Genomic DNA, 27,769 nt, shown 5'->3' with positions numbered 1-27,769 from the left:
TCCCAAATCTTACAGATTAAAACACAAAACAAAGAATGAAAGAAAATAAAAAGAAGAAAAGAAACGAAGATAAAAGACAAAAAAAGAAGAAACACGTATTCCCAACACCGTATTCATCGTTACGTAACCAAAGTTGATAAAACTAAAACTTCCACCGACCTCACAACACTGCATTTCAGTCTCGTTATATCTCTCTGTATTTCCTTATTATTTCAATCCTAATTTGTTTATGTATATATATGTCAATATTCCTTTCCCTTTCTATTCACAAGGTCATTCTAAACTCAACCAGATTTTTACTCTTGTTTTTTGAAGTATTCATTCAAATAGTCCCATTCCTTCTTCACTAAACTTTTTGGTTTTTGTCTTATTATGTCTGCCAGTTTGGCTAACTCCAAGTATTCACGAAGTTTACATAGCCGTTCTTCCCTGATAGGTATTTGTTTCCCTTTCCAATACTTAGCTACCAGGATTCTTGCCGCTGACGTCGCATTTAAGAATATTTTAACTTTATCTTTTGGAATGTCATCATTTAATATTCCTAATAGGAATGCCTCTGGACTTTTACTATAAGTTATTCTTAGTATTTTCTTTATCTCCTCATGAATCATGCCCCAAAATTTCTCAATCTCGGGGCATGTCTACCACATATGGTAGAAGGTTCCGTTTTGTTTCATAGACCTCCAGCACGTATTATTGTGCGTTTTGTTCATTTTAGCCAGCCTTTCCGGGGTCAAGTACCACCTATGATACATTTTCATATAATTCTCTCTTATTAAATAACATGCTGTGAAGTTTATGGTTTTTGTCCATAATTTCCCCCACTCTATGTATTCCATTGTATGGCCTAGATCTTGTTCCCACTTTTTAGTGGCATTTCCCTTTTCTTCTTTTCTGATTATTCATTCTGATGCGGGTGGCGCTGTGGGTTAAACCACAGAGCCTAGGCCTTGCTGATCAGAAGGTCGGCGGTTCGAATCCCCACGATGGGGTGAGCTCCCGTTGCTCAGTCCCTGCTCCTGCCAACCTAGCAGTTCAAAAGCACGTCAAAGTGCAAGTAGATAAATAAGTACCGCTCCGGCGGAAAGGTAAACGGCGTTTCCGTGTGCTGCTCTGGTTCGCCAGAAGCGGCTTAGTCATGCTGGCCACATGACCCGGAAGCTGTACACTGGCTTCCTCGGCCAATAAAGAGAGATGAGCGCCGTAGCCCCAGAGTCAGCCACGACTGGACCTAATGGTCAGGGATCCCTTTACCTTTAACCATTTGTAGATTTTTGAGATAGTCTTTTGATTATTGTATAATATTTCCTTTTCCCATACTGATTTTTTTTTTATCAAAACCCTTTGATTTCCCCCCCCTTCTCAAACATTGCTGTTAGCTGGTGATATTCTAGCCAATTTACCCCACTCTGTTTTAGTTCTTTGAATTTTTCCACTTTCACTACTCTTGGGCATTCTCAATGCAGCCTCTGAAAACCGTGCCTCTCCCTCGCCCCCCCCCCCCGCTTTGCAAGATAACGAAACACGAGCACTTTGACGCTGAAGGGTTAGTTACGCGGTGAGCTTTTGTTCCCGTGTTCCAGGCTGGGTGGCAATGCTTGGAGCTGTTCATTTGCCTTCAGCTGATTGCAGGCAAATGTTTACCAGCCTCCCTTCGCCTTTGGAAAGGAGAACTCGCTTTCCCCCAGATAATGCCTTGTTCAGTTGGTCGGCAGGAGTGGGTGTGTTGCTTACGTAGGGTTCTCATATCAAGCAGCGGAACCAACCCGGGACTCCCGTTTTGAAGTTCCAAAGGCAAGGTGTCAGGGCTGAGAGTTGCTTTAAAGGTACCCAGAAGTCTCTACTGCTACACGTCACCCCAATCTCTGAGCAGAGAGGGGCTCCAGGGGGTTCCAGGCGCTTTTACAAGTTTGATTTCCTCAAAATGAAGGTCAGCAGAGACTGTGGTGTCTTTAAGATATATGGTTTTATAATAATAATAATAAATTATTACTTATACCCCACCCATCTGGCCGGCTCCCAACAGAATATTAAAAGCACAACAAAAATCAAACATTAAAAACTTCCCTAAACAGGGTTGCCTTTTGATGTCTTCTAAAAGTCAGATAGTTGTTTATTTCCTTGGCATCAGATGGGAGGGCGTTCCACAGGGTGGGTGCCGCTACCGAGAAGGCCCTCTGCCTGGTTCCCTGTAACTTCGCTTCTCACAGTGAGGGAACCCCCAGAAGGCCCTTGGAGCTGGAGGGCTGAACGATGGGAGTGGAGAAGCTCCTTCTGGTATACGGGGTGTATTATTTACACCTATGTACAACCTGAGCATATGATGGAGGTGCTCACAAAACATTTATCAGGGAGAGGCTTGATTGCCTGGGCAGCAATCTCTAAAGAAACACAGTCTCCATTCGGTCTCGGTTTTCAATCTCTGACTGGAGATGGGGATGTGGGGGTGTACGAACACATCTTTTCCCCAACACACCTACGTGCAAAGGAGGGCATAAGGACATTAAGGTGTAACGGAGCACAAGTATTCCTGTTATACCCAAAGGCTTATTTCAAACTGTTGGGAATGCTACAAGCCAGCCTGTTGCAAAGAAATGAATGCCTAAGAATAGCCACAGGCATACCCACCCAACCAAGCAGTCAGAGATTTAGCTGAATCCGAACACTGGAATTTTTTTTAATAGCAAGGTATGTCCAAAAGGCCAAAACCGAGACGGAATGGAGACAGTGCTTCTTCAGAGATTGCTGCCCAGGCAATCAAGCCTCTCCCTGATAAATAGGGACATTGGAAACATACAACAATAAATGGTTTGAGGAAGGTTACCAATACTTCAGCAGGTACAGCAGAGCCTCAGGAAGAATAAATCTAAAATTGCTCTCCTTCAAAGGACCCTTGGTTGGTGTCCATGGTGGTCAACACAGAGTTGGAACTCTGTACTGGGAAAACAACACCAACCAATTGCTCTGGGTTTTCCATTTCCCTCCTCCAATCCTTGCTTTCCTTTGTGGCCATTCCTCCTCGCACACAGGGCCGCAAAACTGCCAGTTCCAGTCCCCATCCCACACCACACGCTCCTTCCCCGCCTCTCACCTTTCCCCCCTTCGGAACGGGTGTGGCCAGAGTTTCCGACTCTCAATTGTTACAACAGTGGCACCGATGGAACGACCACACTCCACCTCTGTTTGGCTAGTGAAACGAAGAGAGCAGGCTATGGTGAGAAAGGATTGTGTGCTCGGTTCTGTTGTTGAAAACAAATGCCTGAACTCACAGACGCCCTGCTCTTTCATTCTGTACCTGCATAGCTGTCAACTTTTCCCTTTTCTTGCGAGGAATCCTATTCAGAATAAGGGAATTTCCCTTTAAAAAAGGGGAAAGTTGACAGCTATGTGTACCCGGCTCGGGTTGGTAGATCTTGAGTATTAAGTAAAAGGATAAAGTGCATCCCAGGAGCCTGACATCTGCCCGCCCCTGGTTTAGGCCATGTTTTCTGCATGCTCCCCTCTTCCCTGGGCTAATTGCCGCTGCTTGACTTCTGTCTCCCCAGTATTCTGGTCCTGTCTGCCTTGCATGTCCCCTTCCCCTCTTCTCACGTCCATTTACACGGCTAACTAGACTGATCAAAGGTGGTCAGGTGGTGGCCGCCCTGCTTCCCTGAAATCTGAGATGTAACCTCAAGTTGGAAGGTGAGATATCAAAAGAATAATAACCATAATTGTAACCTGCGTAGAAGAACTGGAGGCAGCGACATAAAAGCCAGAATCCAGTGCAACAAAAAATTATGAGTTCTCCATGCCCATCTGGCTGCCATCCTCCTTGTGGAGTCTTCTGACATCCTTTCCCACCAACGAGGATGCTGAACACATCAACTGGTCAGGATCCAGGAGATGGATAGCTGATATTCTGAAGGAACATTGGCTCCCAAACTGTGATCTGTTTTCTCTCAGGTTGCGGCTTCCTTCCCCATGGAGGAACAGCCTTTTGTGAGTTTGGGCAAGGCGGCTGGACTTGGCCACCATCTGTGGGGGACATCCTCCTAGGACAGGTTCTCAACCATGGTTTGCCTGGTGCACCTCAAACACCAGCAGGCTTCCACCAGGTACTCCCGGACCTTCCTGTAGCCAAAGACCACAACATATGAGCTGGCCGAGTAATAAACGGAAGACAGGATGCCGTAGAGGGCGCTGAGGACGCTATTTTCGAAGCTGCTCTTGATGTACCCCGAGGCGATGGCTATCCAAACCATGTCGTTGGAGATCCAGCAGACCACGTATATGGACAGCAAGGAGAGCAAGACCTTCGTGGCTTGGGCAGTGTGCTTGTTCCAGCTGCTGCTGGTGACCGAAGAAGCCGCTTTCACTTTTCGGCTGTGCTTGCAGAGAAGGTCGATGATGAAGACATTGAGGACGATGACCAAGAGGACGAAGACGAGGTCCAAACTAACCGAGGCGTATGTGGTGAACTTCATGGCGAAGCTCCCCGTGGACCTTAAGCAGGTCGATGTCGCCAGGTAGGCGATGGTCTTGTTCCTTCTGCCCGTTGTCTTCTCATACTGCAAGTAAGGTATCTGTAAGAAGATGCTGACTATCCAACACCCGGCCAGGGTGCTGTTGACATACTTGCCCTGGTGCCGGTAAATGAACTTGGACCACCGGTAGCTGGGCCGACGGATCTTGATGAGGTGGAGGAAGCTCAGGTTCTCCACCGACCAAATGCTGATCAGTCTCAGGGTGTGGTACGTGTAGAGCAGGATCCTGCAGCCCAGTTCTCCAAACACCTTGGTGCTGCTGAAGATAAGGAGCCCTGGAATGGCCTTGTAGCAGCAGAGGAGGAAGTTCACCAGGGACATGTTGACAATGATGCGGTCCAGAGGCTGCAGCGATTTGTGCCGGATGGCGTTGCTGATGAAGGCAAAAAGGACAATGAGGTTTCCGACCATGCCGACGAAGGACGACAGGTACATAAGGATGGATGTCACGAACATGAGATCGTGCACCATGGTGAGGCAGGGTCTCGCGCGCACATTACCGGGTTCCAGACGCCTCGCTTCTTTGTTTGGCTTCCTTTCGGTAGCTCTCTGGTCTGACACAGGACACTAGCTTCTTTGCAACCAGTGTCCGGAAGGCGATTTCCCCCCTGCTCATGAGATCCGGGTGTTCTTTTATATAGGCACAACTTCTCCTGGCGCACTCCCATCGGGGACATGATTACTCTGCTATTTGCATAAGCCTTGTTATCTTATTTTGCTGAAAAGGGTCAGGTGTAAAGCAGATTAGCCATGGGCTGATAAGAAATGTGCCAAGGGAGGGAGGAAACCGAGGGAGGGAGCAGGATGCAGGAGGGAACACGAGGCCGTATACGTGGCCAAAACAACTTTCAGATGCGCTCGGAGGGGGGGCAGCCGAAGGGATGCCCATCAGGCGCTGTCAGACTTCAGTTGGCACCAGTCCCAGCCAGCGTGGCCAATGGTTAGGGGTGGTGGGAGGTGTGGCCCACCACATCTGCACAACACCATGTTGACTGGCCCTGTGTTATGCACTCAGTGCATCACTCGCTCTAGTTTATGCCGCTTTGAATTCATCCTCCATCCTGCAAGTGCAAATAAGGAGATTTGCAGCATTCAAGATCTAGCTAGCAAGCTGTATGTACACAGAAATGTAGAATTGTCGAATTGGAAGAGGAGGAGCTGGCAATGGCAGAGGCGGCAGCAGACAGATCTGCCACCCTTCACAGGGGGTCCGGATCCGCTGCCTCATCCTGCTTCCTGAGTGGTCTGGTCCTCCCTCGCCAAAGTCACTGATGCCCCGCCTAGGTAGGGGGCAGATTTCTAAATCCGCCCCGCCCCACAGGCTGCTACTACCTTGGTAAACACACCTTTTAAAAGGTACAGCGGGTGGAAAGAGATTTGGGGGCGGAGGAACTGGGGGGGGGAGGGTTAAGCACAAACCTACCCTGCTGTTTCTCCCTTCTCGGTTACACTGCCCAATTGGAGAGATGCTATGGGCTGGTCCTGCCCCGTCCATTTCCTTGCAAACACACATTTTAAAAGCATTGTCAAAAAGTGGTCAGTGGGAGGAGGGTTAAGCACACAGCTCCCTGGGTGTGCCTCCCTTCTCATTTGCACCATCCAAAGCTGTTTTCTTTTCCTTTCTTTTTTTATAAAAAAAGACATGGGTAGGTTTTTAAGGAATACGTCCGTGCATAATCTGTAGTTTGCACCTGTGGCCGTGATCTGGTGGTAAAAGGGAGGTTGGATTTTGCTCTCAGATGCTATGAGAACACACAGCTGGCTACTGAATTGCGGCAAAGAGACCTGCAGAGGATCTCTTGGAAACAGGGAAGTGCCTTTGTTGCTGGTTGCTGGGAAATCTGCTGAGGACAGAAATCTTTATCCAGTGATTCAAAACCGGTGTCGTTCAACCATTGTTGCAACCAGGAAAGGACCCACCAGTCCTTTGTCATTGTTCTTGCCCCGATTTTGTTCTTTCCAAAGCTTACTTTCTCCACGACCCATGTTGGATGGGATTTTGGGGGGAGAGAAGAGAGAAAGGGGTGGCCTAAATCTGATTCCAGACCCTCCAAGTGTCCCTATTTTCCAGGGATGTCCCTGGTTTAGAGAAGCTGTCCCTGACTGGATCCCAGAATGTCCCACTTTTCCTTAAAGGTAAAGGTAAAGGGACCCCTGACCATTAGGTCCAGTCGTGACTGGCTCTGGGGTTGCGGCGCTCATCTCGCTTTATTGGCCGAGGAAGCCGGCGTACAGCTTCTGGGTCATGTGGCCAGCAGGACTAAGCCGCTTCTGGTGAACCAGAGCAGCACGATGGGGGTGGAGACGCTCCTTCAGATATATTGGGCTGAGGCTGTTTAGGGCTTTCAAGGTCAATACCAACACTTTGAATTGTGCTTGGAAACATAAGGTAAAGGTACCCCTGTCCGTACGGGCCAGTCTTGACAGACTCTAGGGTTGTGTGCTCATCTCACTCTACAGGCCGGGAGCCAGCGCTGTCCGCAGACACTTCCGGGTCATGTGGCCAGCGTGACAAGCTGCATCTGGCGAGTCAGCGCAGCACGCGGAAACGCCGTTTACCTTCCTGCTAGTAAGCGGTCCCTATTTATCTACTTGCACCCGGGGGTGCTTTCGAACTGCTAGGTTGGCAGGCACTGGGACCAAGCAACGGGAGCGCACCCTGCCGTGGGGATTCGAACTGCCGACCTGACGATCGGCAAGTCCTAGGCGCTGAGGTTTTACCCACAGCGCCACCCGCGTCCCAATCTTGGAAATGTACTGGGAGCCAATGTAGGTCTTTTGAGACCGGTGTTATGTGGTCTCGGCAGCCGCCCCCAGTCACCAGTCTAGCTGCTGCATTCTGGATTAGTTGTAGTTTCCAGGTCACCTTCAAAGGTAGCCCCACGTAGAGCACGTTGCAGTAGTCCAAGCGAGAGATAACCAGAGCATGCACCACTCTGGTGAGACAATCCGTGGGCAGGTAGGGTCTCAGCCTGTGTACCAGATGGAGCTGGTAGACAGCTGCCATGGACACAGAATTGACCTGCACCTCCATGGACAGCTGAGAGTCCAAAATGACTCCCAGGCTGCACACCTGGTCCTTCAGGGGCACAGATACCTCATTCAGGAACAGGGAGTCCTCCACACCTGCTCCCGTCCTGTCCCCCCAAAACAGTACTTCTGTCTTGTCAGGATTCAACCTCAATCTGAGTATCACCAGTTTTCCTTCTGTGAAATCAGTCTCTTGTGGGCAACCTCGGCAGTTTCTTAGCTTTCCAAAATTGCCTCCAGACATTGGGGATTCCTGGTCTAAATGCGGCTGTCTCAAAATCCTGCCTCTCCCATAAGTGGTGTGTTAATGTCAGAATACACTCTGCTGTGTTAGGATGATGACACTGGATCCTGTAAGAATAACAGAGTTGGAAGGGGCACCCAGGGTCATCTAGTTCACCCCCACCATGCAGGAATCTCACCTAAAGCGTTCATGACCTCTGCTTAAAAACCTCCAGTCAAGGAGAATCCACTGCATCTCGCGGTCTTCTGTTCCACTGCTTTTACCATCAGAAAGTTATTCCTGATGTTCAGTCAGAATCTCCTTTCTTGTAACTCGAGGCCATGAGTTCGAGTCCTACCCTCCAGAGAAGGTATAACGTCACTACTCTGCTAGACTTGCTGCAGTCACTTAAATCCCCCTTGAAAACATGCTTAATTCCATGCGGAAAGAGAATCTCACTTACATAAGTTAGCATGGTTTTGATAACTGGACATCTGTTATGGGAACTGCTGATGCTCATTTTGTAGTCATGTCAAGGGCTGAGTTTCTACTGCTCCACCCTAACTAGGCTCATTTACTTGCCACCCACTCGGAGCAACCACATCTACCTTGATGACATTATTGGGGTTTCTGAAAAAGCAGACCCTTGCAAACCTTCTCTGAACACTCCCAATTGTGTCAAAGATCTGCTTGCAACGTGTGAAGTTAATTACTTTGTGTTGAGCTGCATCGGGGAAATGTGATTTTAATTAAGCAAGTGTGCGTCACGAAAACATATGGGAGAAGCCAGAAAAACACTAACACATTAGCAAAAGGGGGTGAATCGTTGCCAGGAGAGCAGCAGCGCTGGCAACCTGCAGAAAGTTGCATGCTCTCGCTCTCTGTCTCTCTGATCGCTTGCTTGAAAGGATCTGGGATATAGCTGTCTTGGTTCATTGGTGAGCTGGGCCACAGGAACTGTCTCGTGCGTGCCTGGAGTCAGGATCAAAAAAGCTGTGGAACAAGCTGGACGTTAGGAATGAAGGACAAGCCAGGACCAATGGGCAAGCCAGAAGTCAGGACTGAAGGACAAGCCAGAACTGAAGCACAAACATGGATCAACAGACAAGCCAGGGGTGAAGGACAAGCCAGGACCAATGGGCAAGCCAGAAGTCAGGGCTGAAGGAGAAGCCAGGACTGAAGAACACAAAAGGATACAAGAACACATGGGAGTTCAGGAAGACCAATTTTGCTCAAGTAAGGTTCAAAAAGAACAAGAAGCCCTTTTATACTGCTTCCTGTCCAGAAGAATCCCACGAACAGTGAGTGGAGGCAACGTACGTTGATGAAGAGGATGCCACCTGCAGTTCAACAGCTCAGCCACATGAGGGAGCTGCACACAGACCCAGCCATTCCTGTAAGCTTAATTCTTTCGGTGAAAACCCCAGTCCTTTGAATTGACTTAGAGGGCACCCTCTGATGAAGCAGACAGCATTATTAACTCTGATGCACCGAATCACGCTGTGTTTAAATCATAAAATGCTGCACTTTAAATGCGCGGATATTTATCACTTTTAATGCAAGAGCATATAAAAAGTGCAGGTGGCCAGTTGCATTTCCACAGATGCATTCGCCCACCTTTCTCCTGGAAGAGACTAGCTCTTTTAAAAGGGTATCCCTGCTACACCATCAGGCTAAAACAAGGGCAGGCCCTGGGTAGGACTGCCCCCATGTGGACAACCATCACAACTGCAGCTTGGTGGTGGTACTTTTGGTTTTTCCCCTGGGCATTCTTCTTCTTCTTCTTTGGTGATCACTTGTAGCCAAGTAAGATTGTCTTCCATAAACACGGTTTTAACAATGAGTCCATAAATGACTGTGGAGGCCAATTCTGGATCCACACGTCCTTCCACAGTGGGGACATTGGTGGACATGGACATGGGTGGGAGTTGATCATGGTGTGGATTTGCCAAGCGTGTCTTCCTCTTAGCATGTTTCTCCCTTCCGTCCTGAGTTCGAGTGTCTTCAAAGCCCATGACACCTTTGGTAAAGGCTGTTCTCCAACTGGAGCGCTCACAGGCCAGTGTTTCCCAGTTGTCAGTGTTTATACTACATTTTGTTTAGATTTGCCTTGAGACAGTCTTTAAACCTCTTTTGTTGACCACCAGCATTACACTTTCCATTCTTAAGTTCAGAATAGAGTAGTTGCTTTGGAAGACGATCATCAGGCATCCGCACAACATGACCAGTCCAACGAAGTTGATGTTGAAGAATCATTGCTTCAACGCTGGTGAGTGATAGGCCATGCTTTTCATAAGCTTCTGCAAAGATATTCAGGATGGTTTGGAGGTCATCCTCTGAGCATGCACAGACTACGTTATCATCAGCATACTGAAGCTCTATGACGGAAGTTACGGTAACCTTACTCTTTGCTTTCAGCCTGCTCAGATTGAAGAGCGTTCCATCTGTTTGATATATGATTTCTACTCTGGTGGGAGTTTCCCTTCCACAAAGTGTAGGATCATGGCAATGAAAATAATGAGTAGAGTTGGGGCAATAACACAACCCTGTTTAACACCTGATCCCACTGTAAATGGTTCATTTTGAGAGCCATTGTTATCTGCGATTCTTGCTGTCATATTATCATGGAGGAGCCGAAAGATGTTTACAAATTTATCTGGGCAGCCCATTTTCAGAAGGACAGTCCACAGGGCATTACGATTTACAGTGTCGAAAGCCTTAGTTAGGTCAATAAACGCCATATACAGGGGTTGGTTTTGCTCTCTGCATTTTTCTTGAAGCTGTCGAGCTGTGAAAATCATGTCCACTGTCCCCCTAGAAGGCCGAAAACCATTTTGGGATTCAGGAAGGGTCACCTCGGATTTTGTTAAGAGACGGTTTGCTAAGATCCTTGCAAGAATTTTGCTGGCTGCAGCTAAGAGAGAGATGTGTTCCCTGCCAGTGTTGGCGCAGGATACGGCTCTGTAGCTAGAGGTCAGAGGTTCATCAAGATCCAACCTGTTGGTGCGTGAACATCTACTCTTGGGTTTTCATTTCTTTCTGCAGCAGTGTTCTTTTAACAGAAAATTTTTCTTGCATCTTTTACTTTTTTTATAGCAGCAGCAGCATTCCACCTCTCTCTTAGTGAAATTCCTATTACAGGAATAAACACCATTTAGAGACTTGGGCAGGCCACTCCCTCTCAGTCTAAGCTACCTCGCAAGGTTGTTGTTCTAAGGATAAAATGCTCAGTCAAGGGTTATCTTAGGTCCACTATGAGTCAAACTCGGCTTTCTGGCTGAGCCATCTTGTCCAAGTAGCGAAAGGAATCGATTTTGATGATGTGATTTCAAAATTTGAAGAGAACACAAGTTAGGAAAAAAAGATTTTAAGTGCTTGTGCTCACAATGTTAAATAAATAAACCAGAAAATAACACTTGCAATTGTATCTTATTTTTCCTTCTTTTAATAATTTCAACGTGGGGAGGGCTGACTAGAAATTTTCCACACCGGGCACCACCTCACCTTGCTACACCACTGTTTAGAGTCTTTATTATTTACAAAACTTTACGCTGGCCATTAATAAAGAAAAAAGCAAATAAAGAAACATAATCTTTTTCTCTTTTCAGCCATCCGGCCAGAGACCTAATGCTGACTCATTCACATACCCATTTACACTGACCCAGACTTAGTTGATTGCATGCCCTGTTAAGGACACCTGTTGCTGGGGAAATTTTCCGTTGCCTAGCAACTTGTTCAAGGCCATTTACAAGTTTCTTCTAGAATATTCCAACCACCAAGTTTCTCATGCACCACAAGGTCAGTGCAACTCCTAGAACTGTCCATCCGGGAAGAGGCAGATGAGCTTCAGCAGCCAGCATATCTGCTCCACAGAAGGATATTCTCTGATCTTAGATCTTAGCTTTTCCTGTTGGGCTACCGGACAATATGTGAGATGTCTGCATTCTGTCAAGGGCTGGGAAAATCAGTTTAACTTTTATAAAAATGGGCGCAAATATGGGGAAAGGAGCAAAAGAGAACCTGTTTTTCCTTTTACAGGTTTTGTTTCTGCTGCCATCTAGTGGCCAGTTCAATGCTTTAGCAATTGTGGTAGGAGGGAGAGTGATGGACCAGAAAATGTTGTTGTTGTTAAAATGAACATTCAGAAAGGGCTGGAGGTGTTTCTTCTTATCCATGTGTAGGCAGATATACTTGGAGAATTTGATATTTGCAGATCTTCACATGTGCTGGGGTGCAGTTTTGTGTTAGCTTAAGTCTATCAAAATGCCTTTTAAATCATATGTTTTGAGAGAAAGCACATTCTTTATCACTTATATTTTCCCCGACCTTTCCCCCAGGGAGCTCAAATTGTCCGACGTGGTTTGTCTCTAATTTTATCCTTGCGACAAGTCACAAGAACCCTGTGAGGTGGGTTAGGCTGCAAGAAGGTGGAGAGCCCAAGGCTGATTTGAACCCAGCTCACCCAAGTCTTAATCTGCCACACTAATCACTCGCCCACAAAGTCTCTCCGCACCAGAGAGAGTTGATTTTTCATGTGGATTAAAACAAAAAGCAGATGAATGCAGAAACAAACAGAACGGAACAGACTTGCGAGCACACGCATAAAGTGAGAAAAACAGATCTATTCATCTCTACCTAAAAGTGATCTAATAGGTCTTTTAAATTTAGAATTAATCATTTAACAAACACAGTTTTAATAAGCTTTAATAAGTATTTATTAAATAATTTAATAAGTATTTTAATAATACAGGCTTTGGGCTGATATACATTCAATGTCTTTTTAAATGTGCTGGTGGGAGGGGGCTGTTGCGCTTTTATGTTGTGAACTGTCCTGTGATCTTTGAATAAAGGGAAGTGTGCTGGTCCCAGGGGGTTACCGTGCGGCGTGGTCCGAGTCCAGTCCGAGGTCGAGGGTGTGGTATGGAGGCTGTCCATCAAAGCTGAAGCTGGGTCCAAGGCAAGGAGTCGGGTGAGGTCGGAACTCTGGCAGAAGAGCAGGACAGGGTGCCGGCAGGAACAGGTTACCACCAATGTTGCTCCTCCCAGCCTGGGACTGGGCTGGCTGGCCCTGAGGCATAGGGCGGCCCCGGTCTACAGGTGACTCGCCTCTCCTGGCCTGGAGGCGAGCACTCCTCCTGCGGGAACTTAGTTCCCTCTGCCTCTCTACCCTGAGCCTCTGCAGCTCAGGAGAGGCTGGAGGCTTACTGGACCCAGAGGCAACTTCACCTTTCCCTGACAGGACTGAGAGAGGCGCACCTGCAGGCAATGGGTCCTCCATCCCCTCAGGAGCCAGAGCAGACTCAGCTGGTGTCTGCACCTGAGGATCCAGCACAGGTGAGGGCCCTTCAGATTCAAGCCCCAGCCCCGGCTCAGCTGGTCCTGGAGGCAGGGACTCCTGTGCAGGCTGGGATTCCTCAGGTTCAGCCTCCGAATCCGATTCCCAGGCCATCACAGGCAGTACCTGCTGGCATCTGTCTGTCTCAGAAGACAACAGAGGAGGGTGCCTTTGGGGGTGAAGTCAAACCTTTGGAGAGTTACAGCGCCTGCTGTGGCTGTAGAAACCAATGTGGGAGAGACATGTTTTGTTGCAGCTGGGGCAGACGAAGGCGTCTGGTTGTGCTGCTGCAGATGCACCAGGGCATTTCTTCTCTCTCTGCTCCTCCCAGCAGTCATTCCTTCCGTGGTCACTGCTGTGGATCCACAACTTGACTGTCTGTCTCCAGGCACTGCCCAGCTGCAGAATATTGAGGGGGGCAGGCCTAGTCCCTTCACTCTTTTTTGGGGGGGAGCCTTGGCCCCTACGGCCCCACATGGATGGTGTGCCTGTTTGGGGAGGGGAGGGGAGGGGAAAGGGGGGAAACCTTGTTGTGCTACTGGGACCCATAGGCCTAGCTTCCATCACCGTGCCGGGCCATAGCTGTCAACTTACAAATTTGAAAATAAGGGACCAGCAGCCTTGAAAATAAGGGATCAGCAGCCTTGAAAATAAGGGTTCAGCAGCCAAAATAAGGGATTTTCTGGGCATAGGTATGTTCAACTTCTGAGCCCCTCCGAGCCAAAGGCAGAAAGCCCAGCCAGCAGTCAAACGAAGCCTCAAGCAGTGGTTCCCACAGCGCAGCAACCTGGCAAAGGGGATGCAGCAAGGAAAACCACCGTCACCTCTCGGCTGGGAAGCGCTGAGCAAAAGCGAGTCCCCAGGCAATGCAGCTGATTTGATCGGCACAAGGCATGCAAGCTCCACCCCCCAGTCATTCTTAGACTCCTTATTGGGTGAGCAACGCAGCCAAGCAACACAGTTGGAGCCTCCCTCCTCCCTGGCCGGCAGGGAGGGAGGGAGAGGAGCTGCTTCCTTTGAAACCGGGGAAATTTAAGGGACATCATCAATAAGGGACAGCAGTGGGACACAGTGCTGGGATAAGGGACTTTCCCGCCAAATAAGGGATGGTTGACAGGTATGTGCTGGGCTAGTTGAATTGGGGTCACGGAGCCAAATTTTGAGCAAACTGCTAATTTAAGACACAGTCCCTGAGCTGGAAGATATTGTGGGGTGCTGGGAATCAGACAGAAAGCTTTGAATCTCCTTCACTGACTCTTTGACTTTACAGCCTTTTCGCCTTTCCCACCCTTATAACTTTGCAGGCTGTAACTTACCCCTTTCCTGGAACACACCCAGACAAGAAGAAAATTGCTTTTATATTCCGTTCTTCCCTCTCATAATAATTTCGCACCAGGTTTGGTTTCCCTGCGCTGAGTTTGTCACACTTCCGTGGCCTCCTAATTAATCTTTGTTACTACATTTGGAAGATTGTGCTTCGCTCCTTATCAGAGCTGTTCCTGATTATTTTTACACAGAGCTAACCTTTACCAGCATGGCTTATTAATAGCACTGATTAACTGTTACACGTAGCTAGCTCAGCTTTGTCCTGGGGACAGATTTCATTTTAATAGGTTCCATTTCATTTCTCCTTATTTTCTTTATTCTTGGGTGAGCCTCAGGCTCCGGTATTTTATTTTAAGGCAGCCTTTGCCAACCTGATGTTGCCCAGAAATTTTGGACCACAACTCCCATCAGCCACAGTCCGTAGGGCCCTGGGGCTAATGCAGCGGTGTAATTAGCTGCTCGGGTGCCGGGTGCGGTGTGCGCATTCTGCAGCCAGGGGCGGGGCGAGCCGCCCATGGGGCAGGGTGCGTTGTGTGGAGCCTCTTCGCCGCCACCCCCTCAGCTGTAGGGCAGCTGAGGTAGAAGCAGGGCGCAGACACAAGCCTCACGCTTCCGTTTCAGGCTCCCAAGCCACCACATCTGAAATATACTCGGAGTCGAGTGTGGGTTTCATGCTCTTGATTCAGCTCAGAGTAGTGAGGAATGAATTTCCCCCAGAATGTCTGCTTTATATACATTATTTACACAATGGGCCCCACGTGATTGGCTAATTCTGGGATTCTCCTGTGGCCAATCAGGTTGCGGATTCACTTCTACTCGGAGTTGGATTGGGTGGCTCCTGCGGACCAATCAGTCTGCTGCAATCTGAATCCTATTGTTCTAGGGCTAATCAGACTGCTGCATTCTGAATCCTATTGTTCTAGGACCAATCAGACTGCTACATTCTGAACCCTATTGTTCTAGGACCAATCAGACTGCTGCATTCTGAACCCTTTTGTTCTAGGACCAATCGGACTGATGCATTTTGGATCCTATTCAACTCAGTACATAACAACATCACTCCCAGGAGAGACGCATGGCTCTGGCACACTGCAGGCCCCGCGGTAAGTGCCGGCCCCCGCAGTGTGGCACTCAGTGCCAGCCACATTTCGTTACATTTCTTGACTGAACTAAAAAGTTTCGTAAGCCCATTTATTTTAAACTCATGTTTTTGTCATTCTGTCATACACACCCCTTAGCAATGATCCCCGGGCCGCCACCCGCGCCCCCTTCCTCTGCCACTGGGCTGATGGAAGTTGTAGTCCAAAATATCTGGAGGGCACGAGGTTGACGAAGCCTGCAGGAGCTTCTTTGTGGCCAGCTGCTGGTTGGAATGCTCACTGGAAGGACAGATCCTGAAGCTGAGGCTCCAAGACTTTGGCCACCTCATGAGAAGAGAAGGCTCCCTGGAAAAGACCCTGATGTTGGGGAAGATGGAGGGCACAAGGAGAAGGGGACGACAGAGGACGAGATGGTTGGACAGTGTTCTCGAAGCTACCAGGATGAGTTTGACCAAACTGCGGGAGGCAGTGGAAGACAGGAGTGCCTGGCATGCTCTGGTCCAGGGGGACACGAAGAGTCGGACACGACTAAAGACTAAACAAGCTGGTTAGAATACAATTTCATTACTGCCATCATTGTTGTGTAATTGTCCCACAGATTTTATTTCTGCCTTTTGGTTGCCCCCATGCAGAAAGGTGCGCTCCTGCAGCATCACTGCATTGGCATAAAGGAGCGCATTTCTGTTCTGAGCGCTTGATCATTCACCTTTGAGCACAATGAACCACACACATGAAGAGGATGATACCTAGGTGTCATGACCTGGAACCCAGCTAAGATGCCTTTACCTAAGGCTGGCAAGACCCTCAGGTCTGTAGAGCACATGCACTCTGCCTCTAGACGGTACATGTTTCTGACACCTGAAAGCCATAACCCTGAAGTGTGCACATCACGTACACAGCTGACCCCAGCCTGCTGAGTGCTGAGTCCACATAAACATGTTCTCACAGCCACAACCGAATTGTATCTAACGTTGCTTAAACCGCAAGGCGTTCCCCCAGTTGCAACTACAAGGCCAGTTATGCTGGGCCTGAGCTAGAGAAGTAACAGTAGAAGTAAAGGTAAAGGTAAAGAGACCCCTGACCATTAGGTCCAATCGTGGCTGACTCTGGGGTTGCAGCGCTCATCTCGCTTTATTGGCCGAGGCAGCCGGTGTACAGCTTCCGGGTCATGTGGCCAGCATGACTAAGCCGCTTCTGGCGAACCAGAGCAGTGCACGGAAACGCCATTTACCTTCCTGACGGAGTGGTACCTATTTATCTACTTGCACTTTGATGTGCTTTCGAACTGCTAGGTTGGCAGGAGCAAGGACTGAGCAACAGGAGCTCACCCTGTCACAGGGATTTGAACCGCTGACCTTCTGATCGGCAAGTCCTAGGCTCTGTGGTTTAACCCATAGTGCCACCCGCGTCCCTTAACAGTAGAAGTAGACCTGACTTAAGCATGTTTTTTCTGTGTGTGTTTCTAGCCAGCAGTGACGCGAGAGAGCATGTGTTTGTGTGTTTGCTACAGTTGTATAACAGCTTTGTGTATCCTTTCTTCGGGGCTCGATTCTTCCAAACCGAGACTCACTGCTGCACCTTTGAATAAACTCTTTTCAACTTTCAATCCAGTGGCGTAGCGGCATTTGCTGGTGCCCGGGATGTGTGCTTGCATGCACTGGGCAGAAGCAGGGCACAGAGGGTGAACGGAGCCTGCCATGCCAGCCCTGCCCTCACCTCCAGAGCCAAGTGGGCCCACCTGCCCAGGGGGTAGCCCAGCCAGCCAACACCGTTTTGGTGGGCGAACCCCCCCCTGATACTGACAGAGAGGAAAGCTGGGCCGGGCCACGCTGGGGTCACCCCTTGCCACGTCCTTCTGTCCTCACCCGCTCACTGTCCAAGCAAGGAGTCAGCGAGCACTGGCCAGGCGGCCATTCAGTGAGGGGACCAGGGATGCGAGATGGTGAGCCAAGCCAGGCTCCGGGGCCCAGAGAGCCCCAGTGGCAGGCAGAGCAGGATGGGGGGCCCTGGTTTGTGACCCCTCAAATTTGTGCTACACCCACGTTTCCACCCTCAGTCACTTCATTTGGCTGGTGAGGGGCAGCATTTTGTATTTTGTTCCAGTAACAAGGATGTTCACAGCTGAAAGAGACGTGTGGAAATACCCTGAAGAGAAGACCTTAGAAGAACTCGCTTCTCCCATGAGCAATGCAACAAAACAGTAAATGCTTATTCAGCCTAGCAGAACTCTGTGTTTGTTACTGATGCTGGCGACAGGACAGAGCACGTAAATGATAATTAATGGCTCTTATATGGCTTATTAAACAGAGTAATTCTATTGAACTGTCACAGAGGAAAACACAATTCAACAGGCAAGTTGCCATGTCTCTTCCGATGAAGTCAATAAATCCTGCAAATGTTAAGGCGATAGCAGTTACAACAGCAGGAGATAAAGGGAGGTAGATTTAAGAAGCTGAAAGCAACCGCTTTCATAATAATTAAAATTATACTCTTTCAAAACTGCAAAACAGCCTCCAGAGACCCTGAACAAGTCTGATCTTGCATTTACGGCTCATCTAACATGTAGTGGAGTGGTTTAAATAAATTGATGGGTATTTTGCAGACCTAAAGATCCAGCGTAAATGAGATTTGACACAAGGCAGCTGAGATCTGAATGGAAAGGATTACGACTGAAGGAGGGATGTCTAGGGATGTCTAGGGAAATCCATGCCATTTACATTCTGATTTCAACTGCCTTCAAAACACAACGGTCCTTTGCAATTTGTACTTTGCCGAATTGTCTGACGCAGTTCTCTGACCAAACCGCGTGTGCATTGTGGGGAGAATCCTTGCAAAAATATGTCCATTTGGCACAAGCGCATGTGGGAACATGCCTATTCGAAGAAATTGCTGGTGAAATTTTGCCGACACAGGCAAAAATCCCTGAGAGGAGATATGATAGCCATCTTAAAGGCTGTCACACGGAAGAGGGAACAAATTTGAAATTGGAATTTTTATGTACAGATGTTTAAAGTTTAATTTAAAAAATTGACACACACACATGCAAAATGCAACATGGTTCCCAGTCTTTTATCCTGAAAGCGTCCTTAGTTGCAAACCCAGAAGAAGTAGCATGTTCTCCCACGCCTTCAGCCTTGGAAACAACACCACTTAAATCTGACATTTTGCAACGTGTTGCTGCGAGAGCAGCTGCAATCGCTCTCTCCCTTGTTACTGTCAGATGCCAAGAGGCCTGCGAGAGAAGGCAGACTGGACGGGCGCCGGAGAGATGGATAATAAACTCAGCGTGGCGCCCTTTATGAGGACTTTGCCAGCTTGGTGGGGAGCCGATGACAGGGGAAACGATCGCCTTGGGGCCATTCGCCTCTTGACAGGACTGCGGGACGGAATTAGAAACATGTTATTAGCAAGCACCTCCTACCGAAGGCTGCGATGGCTGCAGAATGGGCTTCTCTGGCTGAAGACATCTGCAAAGGCTGCAGGGGGAGAGACCTTTTAGGGATTGCTGTCAGCAAACTACTGTTCAGTTTTCCTGGTGGGATTCCCCCCCCCCCAACTCTCAATTTTCTTTTAAATCTCAAAATAAGACTTGTGCAGGAAAAGTGTTGCTAGGATGTTTTGTCCCTGGCTTGCCTTTTGTTACATCCCTCTTGGTTTTTAAAAGCGGAGGCGGGTTAATCAGAAGTGACTTTCCAGGTGGGCTGGAACCACTATGCCAGTTTCTGGGCAGGTGTGTCACTGTCAAAAAACCAAAGTGCTGCACCAACAAGCACAAAATAACCCCTTTGCAGCGCCACAAATCCAACTCAGTGGTGTAACGTTGGAAAATGTCGATCACTTCTCCTACCTAGGCAGTTATCTTTCCACAAGGATCAACACTGATGCCAATATCCAGCATCCCCTGAACTCTGTGAGTGCGGCTTTCTCCTGATTGAAGTGCAGACTGTTTGAGGACCGGGACATTTGCAGGGAAACCAAAATGCTTGTTTACAAAGCTATTGTACTCCTAACCTTACTGTATGCTTGTGAAACACGGACCACTTACAAACACCATCTCCAACTCCTCGAAAGATTCCATCAACGGTGTCTCTGAAAAAAATTACACATCACTTGGGAAGACAGGCAAACTAATATCAGTGTACTGGAAGAAGCAAAGATCACCAGTGTTGAAGCAATGATTCTTCAACATCAACTTCATTGGACTGGTCATGTTGTGCGGATGCCTGATGATCGTCTTCCAAAGCAACTACTCCATTCTGAACTTAAAAATGGAAAGCGTAATGCTGGTGGTCGACAAAAGAGGTTTAAAATGTAGTATAAACACTGGCAACTGGGAAACACTGGCCTGCAAGCGCTCCAGTTGGAGAACAGCCTTTACCAAAGGTGTCATGGGCTTTGAAGACACTCGAACTCAGGACGCGAGGGAGAAACATGCTAAGAGGAAGACACGCTTGGCAAACCCTCACCGTGATCAACTCCTACCCGGAAACCAATGTCTCCACTGTGGAAGGACGTGTGGATCCAGAATTGGCCTCCACAGTCATTTATGGACTCATTGTTAAAACCGTGTTTATGGAAGACAATCTTACTTGGCTACAAGTGATCGCCAAAGAAGAATACTTTTAAGGCACCCCATGCTCCCGACTGGAGGAAAGGCAAAATGGGGGTTGTGGCGCTCATCTCGCTTTATTGGCCGAGGGAGCTGGAGTACAGCTTCCAGGTCATGTGGCCAGCATGACTAAGCTGCTTCTGGGAACCAGAGCAGCGCACGGAAGCGCCGTTTACCTTCCTGCTGGAGTGGTACCTATTTATCTACTTGCACTTTGACATGCTTTCAAACTGCTAGGTTGGCAGGAGCAGGGACCGAGCAACAGGAGCTCACCCCGTCGCGGGGATTCGAACTGCCGACCTTCTGATCGGCAAGCCCTAGGCTCTGTGGTTTAACCCACAGCGCCACCCGTGTCCCACGGCATCATCAAAAGGTCCCTTCAATTCTCCTAAGAAGATGGTGCCTCTGACAAACAGGGGGAAGTGTCTGGGGTGCCCCACTCTGCCCAACAAAATACCAAACTCTCAGTATAGTAATTTTATTCTTTTTTAAAAATTCGCTGTTCCCATTTAAACTCCTGATAATGAAGAAATGCTCTCGTCTACATAACCTTCCCTGCATTCTCTCACACTCTCCTGGGCCTGCGTTTGAGAGAGCTTGAACTCTGCAGGAGTCTTCTAAGGCAACGAAGCAGAGCGCATTGCGGAAATCAGAACCGACATATCCAGGGTGCCTTTCACCTACAGCTAAAATATTTATTATATCGGTTTCTCTTCCACCCCGCCCGTCGCGCTCTGACAGGATAATGCTTTAAAAGCAGCGCATCTATAAAACGAGGGTAGAACATCCCAATCTCTTTATTATGTGCCTAGGCCTGATGGCCAAACTTGACTTTGACTAAAACTCTTAAGGATGTTCCCCAGCAATTTCCACCGTCACTCATGAGTGCGATTCAGTGAAAGCACTTCCCCATGATTTGAGGCAGGGGTCTTTTCTGCCTGGTGATGCCAGGGGTCTAAATTTGGGCTTTCTGCATGCATCTAATGAAGCAGAATGAGGCATGGAAAATCCACTACAGTGGTACCTTGGGTTACAGACGCTTCAGGTTACAGACTCCGCTAACCCAGAAATAGTACCTCGGGTTAAGAACTTTGCTTCAGGATGAGAACAGAAATCGTGTGGCAGCGGGAGGCCCCATTAGCTAAAGTGGTACCTCAGGTTAAGAACAGTTTCAGGTTAAGAACGGACCTCCAGAACGAATTAAGTTCTTAACCCGAGGTAAAGGTAAAGGGACCCTTGACCATTAGGTCCAGTCGTGACTGACTCTGGGGTTGCGGCGCTCATCTCACCAGGAGCCGGTGTACAGTTTCCGGGTCATGTGGCCAGCATGACTAAGCCACTTCTGGCGAACCAGAGCAGCCCACGGAAACACCATTTACCTTCCCGCTGGATCGGTACCTACTCATCTACTTGCACTTTGACATGCTTTCGAACTGCTAGATTGGCAGAAGCAGGGACCGAGCAACAGGAGCTCACCTCGTCGCGGGGATTCGAACCGCCAACCTTCTGTTCTGCAAGCCCTAGGCTCACTGGTTATCCCACCCGTGTCCCTAACCCGAGCTACCACTGTATAAATCAACCACTATTGCATCAATGACTTGTCGCAGAATATATCTGCAGAAAGACACCAGTCTGCAGAGGTCCAAAGTTAGGATTCCAGTCCTCATGAAACATATGTTTATTCAGAGTTTGACGTGTAAGCACCAGACTTTTCATTAAAAGCAGTCTGTTCCCGGAAGCCTGTTGGAATAAGAAAGTCTTCACCCTCTGGAGGAAGGACAAGGAAGGAGCCAGTCTGGCTTCTCTAGGAAGGGAGTTCCAAAGTTGTCTGGGAGCTGCCACCAAGAAGGCCATCTCTTGAGTCCCCACCAAGTGTGCCTGTAATAGTGGATGGACCAGAAGAAGGGCCTTTCCTGAAGATCTCAGAGCCCAGGCAGGTTCATATGAGGGAATACGGGATGTCAGGGAACTGACATCAGAGCAACGGGAGAAGGAGAGGCTCTCCGATTCTGCAGGGGAAGGTACCAGCACAAGGGGGAGACGTAGCTTGATAGAGGGGGAAGGAAATCAGCGTAACACCAAGGATCCAGGAGAGCAAATGGCAGAGGAAGTGGAAGGGCTCCGGGATTCTTCCTTGGAAGTCAGTGAGGAGAGCACTGGTCCTCCACTACCCACGCCCTCCCTGCGCAGAAGACTTCCGCGCAATGAGAGACGGAGACGATTGGGTGTCAAACAGCTTTTATGCTGGCAAAGGTTTAAGAAACGCCCACAGACAGATTCTGCTAGCGACTAAGGCAGCCACGCTGAGATGGGCTGTGCAGTCAAAACGGTTTAAACTATGCAACCAAGCTTCCAAACGGGAAGGTTTACGCACAAGTAACTCCCAACCACTACACGGTATTTTAGGATTGCAGTATTGCTGGGCCAGGTAAGTGGATGCTGACAGTGTATCCTTCCCTCATCCTTTTCCCTGCTGCAGCCAACTTTGACCCATGAGAGGGGCCTTTCCTGCCAATCACCTGGTGTCACAATAATGTCTTAATTTTTTTTAAAAAAATATAATTTTCATCATTATAATTTTTCCACACTGAAAATAACAATCCATTAAACTTTCCTTTCCCCCCCTTCCATGTTTTCCTCCAAGATTCCATTACTATGGCATATTCTAGTTAATCCATATCTTCTCTCTCTCTCTCTATCTATGATTTTTAGGTTTATACAGTTCAATAATCTTACAGTCATTTTAACATTTCAAAACTTGACTTCCTTCCCCATATTTCTGCGGTTCCTTAAATTTATTTTTAATATCTTCTGCATATCCAAATTAACTTATTTTCTTCACTTACTCATCTACTTCAAATATATACTCTCATGAAACTGCAGGTTATTACATTAATCTCTCCAGTGTTCTTATCTGTTTACAATTTGTTTGCAAATATTCAATAAACCGTTTCCATTCTTTTGTAGAAAGTTTGTTATCTTGATTTCTTATTTTTCCGGTAAGTTTCGCCATTTCTGCACATTCCTTAAGTTTTTGTATCCATTCTTCTTTTGCTGGGACTTCTTCTTTCCATATCTTCTCTATTTCGTTTTATCTCAGCATAGCTTGTACTGCTGAATTGTACGGTTAACGTTTTGACCTGTTTACAGTAATTCTTCATATATTCTACAAATGTTTTCCAATCCTCCTTGTATATTCTTTCCTCTCATTCTCTGATACTGCTGGTTAGACCCACCAATTCTTCGTATTCCATCATCTTCAACTGCCGCTCCTAACTTATTGGTACTGCTCCTTCTTTCCATTTTTCAGCATACAGCATTCGTGCTGCTGTAGTTGCAGAAAGGAACAAGTTATTTTGATTCTTAGGAACCTCTGACCTAATTATACCTAAAAGAAACTCCTCTGGTCTCTTTAAAAAGGACTTTTGAAATTTTCTCGGAGTCGAGAGTGGATTTTATGCTCTTTATTCAGCTCATAGTGGTGAGGAGGAATGAATTTCCCCCAGAATGTCTGCTTTATATACATTATTTACACAATGGGCCCCACGTGATTGGCTAATTCTGGGATTCTCCTGTAGGCCAATCAGGTTGCGGATTCACTTCCACCCAGAGTTGGATTGGGTGGCTCCTGCGGACCAATCAGTCTTCTGCAATCTGAATCCTATTGTTCTAGGACCAATCAGACTGCTGCAGTTTGGATCCTATTGTTCTAGGACCAATCAGACTGCTGCAGTTTGGATCCTATTGTTCTAGGACCAATCAGACTGCTGCATTCTGAATCCGATTGTTCTAGGACCAATCAGACTGCTGCATTTTGGATCCTATTCAACTCAGTACATAACAACTGAAACATTTTTTCATCCATTGTATATCTCAGAGGGCTTTAGCTACACTAAATGTCCACCACATGTGTTGAAATGTGCCTTCCATTTCCTGACATTTCCAACGGGCAACTGATTCTGGTTTATATATCCTTGCTAACTTGCTCGGTATCAGGTACCATTTGCCATCACAATGTCACATGACCTGTTTTTTCAGGGTGTCGTGGGCTCCCCACGCTGCGGATAGCAGCCTGCTGCCTTTGGGGGGTAAATAAAGGGGGGGAATTCCTTTATTCCCCCCCCCAAAAACTTGGTGCGTCCTATGGGACGGAGCGTCCTATGGGACGAAAAATACGGTAACTATTGTAATTATGGATATATAACAGATGGATAACGGCAAAAGATGCAAAATGTGAATAATAATCTTAAATATGGAACCCATGGAGGGAGGGAAAGAGGTCCGAAGGTTCAAAAGAACCTCTTATTTTAATGTTTGAAATGGTTAAAATGTACAAAATTGTGCAAAACCAATAAAAAATAATGTTTTTAAAAAGAAAAAAAAGAAAAAATTTAGAAGATCCCTGTGGGATCATCTCAAAGGTCCATCAAGTCCAATATAACATTTCCCACAATGCACCACTAAAGACTCCAGCAAACCTACGAGTGGCACACACAGCTTTGTGACCTGATGTGCAAAACCTGCTGGTCGATTATGCCGAACATAATGCATGCAGAAGGGGCCAATTTAGGGCATTTGTACATGCTGCCGCTTCCTCAACTCTCTCCAGGAAAGGAAGACGGAATATATAAATATATATACGATGCCCAGAAGATCTCGGCGTTTGCATTGACAGCCCCACGGAGATGTCAGCTCAGTGTGCTGCTATGCTTAGCAAAGCGCATATAATGCATTCTGCCGAAATTCAAAGGAGGAGAGGGAATAGGAGGGGAAGCGTGGAATTGTTGTGATTGACAGGCAGGGCAGCGTTACCTTGAAGGAGAGTTTGCAAAGGCAGAGCGTCCCAGATAATGCCCAGGGTTTAGAACACTGTTGGAAGACTTTGCATTGCACAGGAGGAGTCTGGAGAATAATCTACTCGGAAGGAAGTTCTAATGCATCCAAAGGGGCTTACTCCTGTGTAAAGTGGTGTTAGGACTGCAGCCTAAGAAAGGCAAAGAGATCTGAGTTTGGACATTGTAGGATGTTGGCAGCCTCCCTGCAGATTTGATGAGGGGAGCAGCGGTCTTTGCCTGTTTGGGTGTCTGAGCTGTGAAATCGCCACCTAGGTTCAACCTGTATTTCTGTAAATGAATACAAAATATTATAAGGTTACCCGATTTTTTTCAAAGAATCCAGGGACACTTTGGGTTTTTTTTTAATAGAGAAAAAAGTGATACGGAAGGGGGGGCATGTCTTCTTCACTTCCTTCTTCGCTACAATATATCCATTTATTTCCAATTGTCAATGTCAAAAGGTTCTAAAATCTATAAAATTCATAGAAAATCAACGTGCCAATTTGCTCAATTTCTCTAGGACCCCATGACACCTCCCCTGTCCTCCATAATCCCTCAAGCAAGGTGTCAAGACCCTAATCCGGTCAAATCGCTCTGCCAAGCCCTTCCTCCGGGCGATGCCAGGGTGACAGACTATGCATACATGGACCATTGTCTTCTCAGGATGTGCTTATCTGCGCATATCTCCAGCTCTGCATATTCCCCCCTCCCTCCTCCATATGTTAATCCGGTGTAACCCAACCTCTTCCTAATGTATTCGTGATGTAATCTGTGTAACCCAACCTCTTCTTAATGTATTCATGATGTAACTGGGATGTATTTTGCACTGTATTCTGGGACATGGAGGAAAATTTCAAAAGTTCATGTCACCCCTTTCTCGCTGTTCAATCTCGCCTTGAACCTGTTGCGCAATAAACTTGGATCTTCTGCAGTTTGCTCCTGTCCGGCTGAGCTCATTTTCTTCCGCAGGGACCCGCGGACCTAGTCCGACGAGCTGGGTGGCAGAGTAGCCCCGCACCCAGATTTTTCCGTAACAAAAGTTATTTAAAAAAGTTACTTTAAAAAAAACCACAAATTAAGAACTAATCTCTTCTGTGGTCTCCTCTGTCGCGCGACCTTCCTCTGGGCCCCAGCCTGATCTCTTGGAGTGCTAGCTGCCATGGAGTAGGCTTGGGTCGGACCTGGGCTCAGCCACATGTCCTTGCCCTTCCAGTGCTCCCCTTCCTCTCCTCCCTAGCTGTGGCGGCGCCGCGGCAAGGTCAGGGCTCCCCTCTTTTTTCTCCTTTCTCTCTTCCTTCTCCTTCTACTCTCCTCCTTCTCCCTACATCGGCTCTGGGTTTTCTTGGCCCCAGAGCACCGCTGGGCAGTTGGCCGGGCACTCTCGCTCCTGGCTTGATTTGGGTCGTGGGGTGTGTGTGTCAGTGGTTCCCTCAGTTGATGCACCGGGCGTCCCCGATTCCCCCTCAGCAGTGGCAGCGGCAGTCTCAGCAGCCCGGAGCCAGCCTGGTAGCGCAGTTGGCTCTGGCTGGCTTCAGGAGCTGCCCACTGCCGTGGCGCCCGCCATTTTGCCTTGCCGGAAGTCCCCATATGATGTGTCTTGTGCCATTGAACCAATCACGCAACATTCATTCCCTACTAAGAAATCTACAACCATTAAAATATAAATCCGGGACATTAAATGAAATCTGGGGACATTCCGGGGACGGATTTTGTCCGGGGACAGATTTGTAAATCCGGGGACTGTCCCTGGGAAACGGGGACATCTGGTAACCATATATTAAAATGCCAAGGATTCTGGAGTAACTTTCTTCCAAAGCTCAACCAAACCTGGTTCAGCACTACAGTCGTACCTTGGTTCTTGAATGCCTTGTGACTCAAACGTTTTGGCTCCCGAACACCGCAAACCCGCAAGTAAGTGTTCCAGTTTGCAAACATTTTTTGGAAGCCAAACGTCTGGCATGGCTTCCATGGCTTCCGATTGAGTGCAGGAAGCTCCTGCAGCGATTCGGAAGCTGTGCCTTGGTTTTCAAATGTTTTTGGAAGTTGAACGGACTTCTGGAACGGATTCCATTCAAGACCCAAGCTACACCCCTTGGATTTTTTGCCCCACTGGGGTGGGCCTACCAATGCATGCAAACCGCTTTGCTGGATGAGACTAAGGAACTGCCTCACCCAGAGGGATGCCTTCTTTCCTTGTGGCTGGACCAACCACCAGCCAATTTTAAAAGGGCGCTAAAGACAAATTTTGTATCAAACGTCAGGATTGTTTGTTTCCTTGCTTGTGCTTTGTTCTAATTACGGTATCTGTTTTTTTTTCTAATGTATTTTAATGAAGATTTACTGTTGCATTGTTTTTTTCTTGCTTGCTCTTGCAGAAAAAGGCAGGATACAGATGTAAACAAAACATAACTCAGAGTTTTGCACCAGAAAAATATTGTCAGCTGTTGTGGTGAGACGTTCATGGGAAGTGAGCTTTCACCTGGTTACTTGTGGTCACAAGTACTGGTCACAAGGAACCTCTATTTGAGACAACCTCTTCTTATAAATAGGGACGCGGGTGGCGCTGTGGGTAAATCCTCAGCGCCTAGGGCTTGCCGATCGCATGGTCGGCGGTTCGAATCCCCGCGGCGGGGTGAGCTCCCGTCTGCGGTCCCAGCTCCTGCCCACCTAGCAGTTCGAAAGCACCTCTAAAGTGCAAGTAGATAAATAGGTACCGCTTTCTAGCGGGAAGGTAAACGGCATTTCCGTGTGCTGCGCTGGTGCTGGCTCGCCAGAGCAGCTTCGT

The 27,769-nt window shown here is 47.8% G+C and overlaps 1 protein-coding gene and 1 long non-coding RNA gene across 3 annotated transcripts; one reads left to right on the top strand and one right to left on the bottom strand.

The window, feature by feature from the left end:
- Positions 1-1,501: 1,501 nt before the first annotated feature.
- On the bottom strand, positions 1,502-5,220 carry LOC310685901 (olfactory receptor class A-like protein 1). 2 transcript variants are annotated; one of them, XM_083458994.1, is made up of 2 exons: positions 5,027-5,220; positions 1,502-4,899 (listed from the first exon to the last, which is right to left on the bottom strand). In XM_083458994.1, exons 1-2 carry the CDS (start codon positions 5,140-5,142, stop codon positions 4,035-4,037), a joined length of 981 nt encoding a protein of 326 aa, XP_083315120.1. In that variant the 5' UTR covers positions 5,143-5,220; the 3' UTR covers positions 1,502-4,034. The 2 variants fall into 2 exon arrangements, with proteins under 2 accessions (XP_083315120.1, XP_083315121.1); XM_083458995.1 differs by having other exon boundaries at positions 1,502-5,095.
- A 6,167-nt stretch (positions 5,221-11,387) lies between these two features.
- LOC310686017 lies at positions 11,388-27,531 on the top strand. Its single transcript, XR_014515643.1, has 3 exons — positions 11,388-11,708; positions 12,117-12,385; positions 27,360-27,531. It is a non-coding gene; the product is annotated as an uncharacterized lncRNA (long non-coding RNA).
- The last annotated feature ends 238 nt before the right edge of the window (positions 27,532-27,769 follow it).

The sequence above is a fragment of the Podarcis liolepis genome (genome assembly GCF_965112155.1).
Source record: "Podarcis liolepis genome assembly, chromosome: 9".
In the NCBI taxonomy this organism is placed as follows: domain Eukaryota; kingdom Metazoa; phylum Chordata; class Lepidosauria; order Squamata; family Lacertidae; genus Podarcis; species Podarcis liolepis.
This window is presented reverse-complemented; position numbering and strand designations above follow the sequence as displayed.